General features: G+C 39.1%; 1 protein-coding gene across 1 annotated transcript; it reads right to left on the reverse strand.

The window, feature by feature from the left end:
- Positions 1-7,442: 7,442 nt before the first annotated feature.
- Positions 7,443-10,625, reverse strand: LOC120289798 (wall-associated receptor kinase-like 1). Its single transcript, XM_039305152.1, has 3 exons — positions 9,749-10,625; positions 9,338-9,445; positions 7,443-8,629 (listed from the first exon to the last, which is right to left on the reverse strand). The coding sequence occupies exons 1-3, from the start codon at positions 10,623-10,625 to the stop codon at positions 7,443-7,445; spliced, it is 2,172 nt and encodes a 723-aa protein (XP_039161086.1).
- Between the last annotated feature and the right edge of the window lie 340 nt (positions 10,626-10,965).

Raw genomic sequence — 10,965 nt, forward strand, 5'->3', positions numbered from 1 at the left:
TGCCACTACTTTCATTATAGGTTGGTTCCTCCCGTTCAAGTTGTCTTAATCCAATATTCATTCCACCTAACATTGAATGTCTTTTGGTTAAGTTCTCGAAATCTTGACATCTCAGGTTGGATCTAAATGTCACAAAATATTTTCATCAAACATTTCATTCTGGATATGAATGTTTTTATATGAATGTTTTTTAATCTTTTTTGTTGTACCTTAGTTTAGTTTTAGGTATTTCCATAAACATTACTCTTCAAGAAATATGAATTGAAAACCAGGTACTTGTGGAGCAAATGAAGATTCATTTTGAACCTCAAGATGCTCTACTACACTAATTGCATCATACATTTGTATTAGCTTTTCCATGCATAATATTAGAATTAAAATGGGACTTATAATCCCAACAAAAATAACATTCATTACATGCATGGTCAAAATTTAGATCTCAATTTATCTTTGAATGCAACCTCTATGCGCTCACCTCCAAAGAGGAGTAGCTGTTGACACATAAATTTTGGTGACCCGATTAGTTATTTATTACATAAAAATTAGGGATTGACCCCGACCCCTAAACCAAAATATTGAATTAAAATTGCATATAGTTATTAGGAGCATTTGCATTAGTAGTTAATAAGCTTTGCATTTTAATTACATCGGCAGCTGAAGGACATAAGTGAATGATTTTGAGCTTAATTGATTAATTGGACTAAGTCCATGATAGTATTGCATTAGACTTTGATCAAGCCCGTTACATTATTGATACTGAAATTTTTTTGCATGTTGGTGCCACACTCGGAAGGATTGCATTACTTGGTCAAATTTGGGAAGATTTTAGGAAGGTTCACAACATGGGCATCATGATCTTTGGAATGAGTAGATTTCGTTAGAGAAGTTTCGAAGCAAAAAGGAAAATCATATCTGGCCCTATTCTCCGAAGAAAGGGAGGAATAATATCCTATTCACACATATCTTTGATCCATGGACATTAATTGGTAAAAATATTTCTTTTGGAAAATCCATTCGAAAAATCTTGGGCATCACGACAAAGCAAGGTTCTAGACGGGAAGAAGGGAAAGAAATATTGTTGTGCATGGGGACATATATTTTTTATCTTAGTATCTTTTCCTTCAAGGTAGAAAAGAGGGTCATGTTGGTCACTGAGGGTGCATAGACGTGCAATACATGCAAATGAAGGAAAGAAAAAAAAGGAGAGAAAAGATAGACCTCCACAGAGACGACATTCGGACAATGAAGAATAGAGGAAAGAAAATTTTCAAGCATCCACAAGAAGAAATAAGATCTGCTTCCTTTCCTTGATAACTCAGACCCTTTCACCTATAAAAGCACCCCTCGTGGACGATGGAAGAGGAGGCCACACAATAGCAGGGGGCCACACATATTGAGTCTCGCAATACACAGAGACATACACACATGAGATATAAGAAAGATAGAGTGCTCGGCCAAGCTTGGCCGAGAGTCCCTCACGACACCGCCCCGCACTACGAGACCACCACCGAGTTGAGCTGCTGTCCTTCGAGCGCGACGCTGATGACCTGTTGCTACTCGCCGCTGAACCCCGACGAAGAGCTGCTACACTCGCATCCTCAGCTGCGTTGTGATCCCCTCCGACGAAGCATCCACGAGCCACGAGTCCCAACTTGTGCTCAAGTTCAATCCTACTATCTGCTCCGCCTTAACGCTCATCGAAGCAATACGTGGCAGTGGATACATTCATAAATTTATAAAGATGTGTGCTGATAAGAGAAATAGAGAATAAAGAACACATCCACACGTGTGAAGAAAGGAGCCACGCACGCACACCTATTGCTGATCGATGACTTTCAGCTCTCTCCGTGACTGACCATCGACAAAGCAGCCTCGTCGGTCGTCCCAGCACCATCACTGTCTTTTGTCGAGCTAGTAGGCTCACTCATTGTCGAGCTCATCCTCAAACCCAGCTTTCCCGCAAGTATTTGTTTTGTAGGTTCTTGGGCCACAAACCGCCGCTTGCTGTTCATCGTCGAGGAGCTAGCTGTAATCCCGATCATCCGTCGAGCCGATTCCATTGAGTTCAAATTTGATAATATTACTTGTGAAATTAGATAATTATCTTATCTAAATTTGATTTGGATATTTTATTGCCTAATATATGTCTATCAGTATCTAATATGCATATTTGAGTGAGGGGCATATCCATTTATCTTCTGATTCGCAACCGCATATATTATGTATTCTATTTATAAGGCTCATATGGAATCACTGATTTCACGGGAATCATTGTAATCTTTAAGGCTTAAGATCAACTCATCAATTTTATTTTCGAAATTTCAAATAATTAGATATTTTTTTTATATTTGAATCAATTGGATCATACCTTGGATTGGTTTGAATGTTTTAATTGCTTTATTTATCCTAAAAATTCAAAAGAAAAAAAAAAAGATTGCATTTGCATATCATGTAGATTAGAATTGATTTCTTAGATGGAATTGTCTGATAGAATGGTTAGATACATTTCTAATTATATTATAATGCATATTTAGATGATATCTAGTTTAGATAATTAAGGTGCATATTGAGATAAGTTTCTAAGTTAAGACAGGATTTAGGTTAGTTTGTTTCCTAACTTAAATTAGATAATATCTCACTTTAGGTAGATTTTTATTTTTAGTAATTTTTAATTACGAATTTTAATATAAAAAAATACAAAAATAGCATGTGCATGTCATATAGAATTAGGTTCATAAAATGCATGTCATTTAGTAATTATTGCTAGGTCCACTTAATAAAAAATTGACCATCATTAGAATTAGGCCTTTGGTTGAATTGCATTGCACGTAGATTAGATTTATTTAAATAAGAGAAAATCCTAAAAAAAATTGAATGACTACTATGTTAATTAGAAAACATATTCACTGCTGTTGATATGAATTTTAAGCTGACATTATAGATGCTTTCATTATTATGAAGTAAGTGCCGTAATTTATTTATTGCTTTTTTAGATGTTAAATTGGTGATTTGCATACCTGCAGTCACCTCACATGTCTAAAAAGTAAATTAAAATCAATTTAAGCTACTTACAAAATATTTTTTAGAATAAAAGAGAAAATGTACCGAAAGGATGTTAGAGAAATTTAGCGTAATCAAGTCCACAAACTTACAATCTCTGATTCGCATGAGTAAAGTAAATCTCACATTACTTTAATCTAATCAACTACCATAAACTAATTATTGGTGACTCCTAACTAAAAATCATTTGCATATTAAATAATTTGAATCTAAGTTGCTAATTGATGTGGGTTTGGGAGAGCCTGAGTTAAGTTTAGATTTAGTAATCCATTAGCAGGACCCTAAATGGTGCACCTGAGGTGAGGTCACGACAGTGATGATGTCTCAAGTTTAAGCCGTTGAAACCCGATCTATAATTTTGTCATCTTCTTTCTCATGAGAAAGACTTACGAGCATTACCAAGATGAACGACTATTGAGGACTCGTCTTTCATGGATCCCGTTAACCACACTAGAGTTGAGATATTTATTCATTTCTTTACTAACTTAAATTGTTTTTTGTAAGTGTCAAGCCATTTTAATTTTTCGCAAACCAAAATCGTACAAATTCTTCCTTTTCCACACTAGATTAAATATTTGTTCCACATCTTTGCTTATTGCCACATATTTTTTCATGTACTTACTAATCTTGTAAGTATTGATTACCTCAGTCACTTGCTCTTTTTTTATTTAACATGAATATGGTCTTTCTTTGCGTACTGAATATCAATCTTAGTTTAGTAGTGTTTCCTTTGTAATTGTTTGGAGTTTCTTTAAGATTTGTCGAAAATAAAAGAGAGAAAAGAAAAGTTCAATTGTTGGACATGTGTCAACAACGAAGAGGACCAAATGTCAAGTCCTTGTTAACTTTTCCAAAAAGCACTACAGTACAAGAAAATTTTCAAACAAAGGCTCTAAATGAAACAATTTTATCAAAAGGAGCTTGGAGTAGATTTTATTTCAAATAAAAATTTAAAGTAATCAAATCAAACTCAAATAAGAGTATGAGCTCACCAGTCAGCCAAATATCTTACAAGGGACATTTTGGGAAAGTAGGGAAAGCTAGGATTCTTCAAGTTCTTTTGATTGAAACTTTCCTCGTGATATTGCAAACTGTTGGGTTTGAAGCATGTGCAAATTTGTTAAAAGTGTTGGTTGTTTGTTTGTATAACAAACAATCTAGTGCTTTTCCTTGTCCCATGTAAGAAAGTTAGAAGCACGTAGACCACTATATAAGTGTGTATGTCTTCTAACTTGTTCAAATGAAGACGATGTGTTATGGGCTAAACCCATGAGTATGGGTGTGCCAATTTTGGCACGATTAGCGCTAATCCTAATTTATTATCAATATTTTTCATGCGGTTATTTTGCTAATTTTTATTGTGAGTCACAACCTTTTAAAGGTTGTATTTATTCTATTGGTATTTTTAAGAAGTTATGAAATTCGAAATTTTAAAAATTATTTTATTATTATTTTTTACTTTGAATTTCCAATGTCTTTTCAACATATTTTTTAATAATATATCTGTTCACTTTGCAACCTTTTCCAAAGGGTTGCTTCTATTTAAAAAGACTGAAATGAGTACATCAATTTTTGGTATAAATTGTTATCAAGTCTTGCCGAATTTTCTTTTCAAAAAATATAGCATTCTTTCCAATTGTTTCCCTTGAGAGTTCCTGGTAGTATACCAAAATTGTTATATGATATTCTCATTCAAGACTTTATTTTATTCTAAAGGATTTTTTGCTAGTAGCCATTAATGATGTTATAGGGTAAATAATTTTTTAAAGAGAGTGTTATCGTGTCTCAAAATCTTATTTCACTTCTTCCCAATTTGAGATCTTTTTCCCCAAAAAAAAAAAAAAAAAAAAAAAATTTGAACAGAAAAGGAAGAAGCTGACAACAAAACTAATATGTTCAAAACAAACAAATGGGTGAAAAAAAAAAGCACAAGCTAATTTATGGACAAGAAGGAGAGAACACGAACGAACCCCACCAGAAGAAGGGTGAAAAGCAAAACCGAATGGGCAACTGCACGATTACATTGACTCACTTCATGGGTCCTCTTTCTTTATATTGGAGCCTATAACAAAGCTTATTACTTGAATTAGTCGATCTGGGTGTAGAAATGGAGGTTAAGTTGGCCGAAAACTACGCCATCTTCAACATGAATTATCCATTGAACCCAAAAAAGTTGGAGGCTTTCGCCAACAAAGATTGCACATGCTTCTTTTATAAGGAATTCAAATATTTGAAGCTCGTGGACGAGTGGGCTTGAAGCTCACGAAGGACTTGAAGCTCGCGGACTAGAAACCTGGGAAAGAAGAGACTTTGAACTCTTCTCGAAAAAATAGGCCCACTTTGAATTCTTATTTAGAATTTTCCTTATAATTAAGGGAAAAATTCACCAAAAACTCTCAACTTTGCTTGACAGATTTACCACAAACTTTATTTTGTGACGGGAAAACCCCGAAGTTTGCTAACTATGACACATTTATCCCATTAAGGATATTTTCGTCTTATTTTTTTCTATTTTTCTTTTTATTTTTTTTTTTTTTTTCTTCTTCTCTCTTCCCTTCGCCGGCCATGGCGGAGTCGGGCGGAGGGAAGCCGGCGTCCGGCAAGGGCTGCCCTCGTCGGCGAGCGAGGGTCGCCCTCACTGGTTGGTTAGGGCCGCCCTCGTTGGCGTCGAGCGAGGGCAGCCCTCGACTAGGTCGGGCGAGGGCAGCCCTCGACTAGGTCGGGCGAGGGGTGCCCTCCCTAGATTTGGCGAGGGGTGCCCGACACCGGCGAGGGCCTGGCTAGGGGTGCTCTCGCAGGCATCGGGCGAGGGTGCCCTCACCAAATCTAGCGAGGAGGCCCTCGTCCGACGTCGACGAGGGCCACCCTTGCCCGCTTCGAGCGAGGTCCCGGCAAGGGTGCCCTCGCCCGACGTCGACGAGGGCTGCCCTTGCTCGCGCCGAGCGAAGGGTGCCCTTGCCCAACGCCAATGAGGGTCGCCCTCACCGGGTTGGCTAGGTCGCCCCCTCGTTGGCGTCGGGCGAGGGTGCCCTCCCTAGATTTGGCGAGGGCCTGGCAAGGGGTGCCCGACGCCGGCGAGGGCCTGGCGAGGGGTGCTCTCGCAGGCATCGGGTGAGGGTGCCCTCGCCTGATGCCGACGAGGGCTGCCCTTGCCTGCGCCGAGCGAAGGGTGCCCTTGCCCAATGCCAACGAGGGTCGCCCTCACCCGCACCAGGCAAAGCATGCCCTCGCCGGATCTAGCGAGGGACGCCGACGAGGGCCTCCTCGCCTACATCGAGCGAGGGTGCCCTCGCTAGATCTCGGCGAGGAGGCCCTCGCGGACGCCGGCGAGGGCGGCCCTTGCCGGATGCCGGCTTCCTCCGCTGGTTCCGCCATGCCGGCAGAGGGAAGAAAAAGAAAAAAAGTTTTTAAAAGTAAAAAGACCAAAATGCCCCTATGCTTTAGGGTAAATATGTCACACAAATGAAAGTTCAAGGTTTTTTGTGGTACAAATAAAAGTTTGGGGTAAATGTATCACAGTTAGCAAGCTTCGGGATTTTTCACTTCTTAAAACAAAGTTTGGAGTAAATTTATCACTCCAGGCAAAGTTTGGGGTTTTTGGTGGCTTTTTCTCTATAATTAATTTGATTTGGTCATTTAAGAAGATATCCACACCGATAGCAAATTTGAGGCTCGGTTATTAATTAGCAGAAAAGAAAATAAAAGACTTGATCGTTTCTTATTATTGATCCTTGTACTTTTATTGGTTAGTTCCTAAGTTTCAATTCTCAGTCGTCGCCGTAAAGCATTCACATATACCAAAAAGAGGTAGCACTAGGATGACGTACCGCTTGACATAAATGATGAAATGCACAAATGTAGCGGAAAGTAATTTGTTTCCTTAAAGGTGCTGAGATCACTTTGCCCATGATGAAAACAAATAGAACAATTGACAACACTAAATTGAGCCCATTAGGCATCTTTCGAGCATCTGCAAGTAACGAGTTAATTGAATAGTGAGGAAGGCAGGTGCAATAAAGATGCTTGTTCGCAGAAGCACCCACGTGACTGATGTAATTTCTGCAATAATCGAATTAATAGCAAGCATTCATGGATCTCAAGATGAAGTAAATCATTGCATCATGCTTGAGCTAGATGATTGCGAAAATGCGTTCCTCATTACAGGACCTGAATGAATATGAGATAAGAATGACTTAACAGTTTGTTGATACCAAATACTGAGAATAAGTTCATCTGTTGATACCAAATACCGAGAATAAGTTCATAACCAATAAGTAACTAACCACTTCTCCCTCCTCTCATTTCTCTTTCTCTTCCTATGAAGACCGATTTCCACTTGAAAGAGCAATATGACTCAAAAAGTGTAAGAGGCCTAAAGATCTTCACCGCATCTCACTAGGTAAGAGTGGCTGAACATCCGAAAATGTCATGACATCTATGCTTGACTGGATAGATGTAAAAGCAGCATCATAAGATTTAGTTGCCTCACGGTTCTCTTGATTTTGCTGAATACCTGAAGGATTTTGGAGCTTCCTTATCCTCTCCAACTCCATTGCCACTTCTTTCATTGTAGGCCGGGCCTTCCCAGCCAAGTTCAAGCATCTTTTTGCCAGGTTAGCAACCAATGAAATCTCTTCTTTCTTACATTCTTTCAAAACTTGAGCATCAACAATGTCAAACAAGCGATTCCCCTCCATTGAAATTATGAAATAGGTCACGAGACTTCTTCCTTCCTTTTCCCTCATTGACAAGATCGGCTTTTGTCCCGTTAAGAGCTCAACAAGGACAACTCCAAAACTGTACACATCACTTTTGTCTGTAAATTGACTTGATTGGAAATACTCAGGATCTAGGTAGCCAAAAGTCCCCTGCACCACTGTGGTTACATGAGTTTGATCAAGAGAAATGGACTTGGAGGTACCAAAATCTGCAACTATTGCTCGATATTTCTCATCCAAGAGGATATTGGTGGACTTGATGTCTCGGTGATAAATGGGAATAGAGGCTGCTGAATGCAAGTAGAATAAGGCTCCTGCAATTTCCGTTGCAATTCGTAGGCGTGTGTCCCATGATACACCAAACTCTTCATTTGAGTCATGTAGATATTGGTATAGAGTCCCATTTGGTATAAATTCGTACACTAAAAGCGGGACGTCTGTCTCCAAGCAACACCCCAATAACTTAACCACATTTCGGTGGTTGATTTGTGAGAGGATGAGGACTTCATTTATGAACTGTTCAACTTTTCCCCCATCTATTGCTTTTGATTTCTTAATTGCTACTATTTTTCCGTTTGTTAACATACCCTTATAAACAGTCCCTTGTCCACCTTGCCCGAGTATCCTATTATCGTTGAAGTAGTCGGTGGCCTTCTCCAAATCCTTGGAGTTGAACAATTTGCTTTTCTCCACGTTGCCTTCTGGTGTAGATAGTTCACTTTTCAACAAAAGACCGCCATTGCATTTGAAGTACTTCTCTTTGAGCATGATTTCTTTTCTCTTCTTGATATATTTGTACAACCTCCATAAGGAAAGACACAAAAGTAGTGCCCCAAGGCCTGCCCCAATCCCTGCATTGCAAAAATTTAAGGGGCAAAAGTGAGAAAAAATATACCCTGCTTGTCAAGAATCTATGAAGGCACTTATCATCAAGAATTTAAGTGAATTTGATAAAAAGCAAAACATAAAAGAGTGATTAGCCTGAGTCTACTTTCATATGGACTTATATTAATAAATATGAAAAATTATTTTGTGTCTTGTGTAAGTTTCATCCGGTGAAATTTCTATGAATACATCTGCACTGTACAACTGATATCCCTTATAAAGAATTTATTCAAAAAATAAAAAATGAAAACTGATCTCCCTTACAAAGAATCTACCAAACCATTGATAAAAGTGAAAAAAGTTGTACCAGCATTCATCTTGATTATAATTAGTGATAATTCCAATTCAAATATGACCGGAATAAGTAGGAACCTTGGATATCTTTTGATAGATATGAAGCGGCAACATTAGAAAAGCATTTGAACTTTTCTATCTAACCTAAGTATTAGAGTGCAAAGGAAGTTTTGAGGTTGTTTTGAAAGATACTGGTGATTGAAACTTATCTATTATTGACACCACTCGAACGCACATTCATGTTAGAAAGAACGAAGGGGAAGGTAAACTATATTTTTTTACCTTGTCTAAATATATTTTATGCTATGTTGTTCTGTGTCTAAGCATTACTCACGTACATGAAGTGGTCTAAAATTCTAGTTAAAATAGCTACTTACCACCAATAACAATGAATTTAGCTGTCTTTCTACCAGTGACGCAGTCAAAGCCGCCCGGTTTGTTCACGCAAGTCCCGGGGCACCTGTTTGAGCCTTCACATTCGTCAATATCTGATGACAAATAATAAAACAAATTTATTAGCGGGGAAACCCATCTCCTCGAGTCATTAGCGAGACTAGTAGGTCGCATTTCCTCATAAAATTGTTAATTCCGTGGCTAAAATATTATGCTTATGACGAAAGGACTGTTCTGCTCCCTTTACTTTCCAGTAAATTATTATCAATATAATTCATCCAATATTGTTTGAAAAGTGCATTCACTCTGTATAATCTACGCAGGATATCTGGGAATGAACAAGCTACTTCGCTGTATGGTGCCTTTAAATACAGATATGAGAGAATAAAGTATGTTACCTTGGCATCCTCCAATGAGGTAGGGGTTACCAGTATACCCCCTTTCACAATAGCACTGTGTAAATGGCATTTCACTGACATACCGAAGCGGGTTGTAGAGGTTGTATCTGCTACAGGTGAAAGGATCAGCATTGTTCGAGCTGTCTATTGGGTCATCATACAGGATAAGGTCAAGCGCATAGTTGGTATCGTTTGCAATTCCCCATTCCAACACCGCCGGAACCGTAGCATTCATAGTCGAATCGTATAAACCTGTTATGTTAGATGTAGCTTCCAGGAAAGCGTAGTTGCACCCTTGAGGTCCTTCTTCTTCTTTGAAATCCACATTAAAGACCTGAAGGTTAAAGGGAAGGGTGGTCTTGCAGCATCCGTCCCACCCAGAACAATTATACCAGCTGAAGTTGCTGGTTGCAGGACATAGCGACTTGCAACCCACAACAGCTGATTCTGTACTCTTGATTGTCGCCAGGGTGTTGCAACCGACCGATCTAAAAATGTTCCATGTCTGGGAGAAGACAAATTGGCTTCCTTCTAAGCTCACTGGCGCAACAGATTGGACCCCACAACTTACATCTTGAATTATAGGAAGACTGACAATAATCATGCCGTTCATGAATCCACTGGGGAGCGAAATGTTAAAAACTCGCAATTGTCTCTCATTTAGTATGGGAACACTGCCGTTTCGCAGGCAGAGGATCTCGTACCATTTATCCAAGAAACACCCAGGCCCTATTCCGAAGGGGAAGGGAATGGTGACGCTTCCGCATCTTTCCGTGCAATTAAGCTTTGCAAGCTGTGCAAGTCCAGGTGCAGCCGACGATGCTTTTACCGTGAGGGAAACCAGAAGCAAGAGTATTTGAAACACTGAGTTGGACATGATTTTCACGCTTGGTATGTGCATGGACCTAAACCTATGGAGAAAGGGGATAAGAGCTGAGTCCCTTAACATTGTCATTTAAAAGGAAGAAGGGAAGAATTATCATATACCGCGGGCATAATTATTCCAGCTCTGTTACTTCCTTGTATCTTTGAGGAAGCTTCCTTGACGTTGGAAATATCAAAGTTTGATAGGTAGAGGAACCCAATTCAAGCAGCCAAGTTCGACTTTTCCTGTTGGGGGATAATTTTGTCACCTTCTTTCTTATGACAAAGACCGAAAGCGCAACCTAAATGGATGATTTTTCCTTACTCTTTGTCGTGGATCCCGTTAAGCACGT

The sequence above is a fragment of the Eucalyptus grandis genome, chromosome 11, assembly GCF_016545825.1.
Source record: "Eucalyptus grandis isolate ANBG69807.140 chromosome 11, ASM1654582v1, whole genome shotgun sequence".
Lineage (NCBI taxonomy): Eukaryota > Viridiplantae > Streptophyta > Magnoliopsida > Myrtales > Myrtaceae > Eucalyptus > Eucalyptus grandis.

Coding starts and splice junctions, on each gene's coding strand:
- LOC120289798 (XM_039305152.1), bottom strand. CDS start 10,625: ATGTCCAACTCAGTGTTTCAAATACTCTTGCTTCTGGTTTCCCTCACG. Junction 9,446..9,748: donor CCTCATTGGAGGATGCCAAG/GTAACATACTTT, acceptor ATTTGTCATCAG/ATATTGACGAATGTGAAGGC. Junction 8,630..9,337: donor AGCTAAATTCATTGTTATTG/GTGGTAAGTAGC, acceptor TTTGCAATGCAG/GGATTGGGGCAGGCCTTGGG.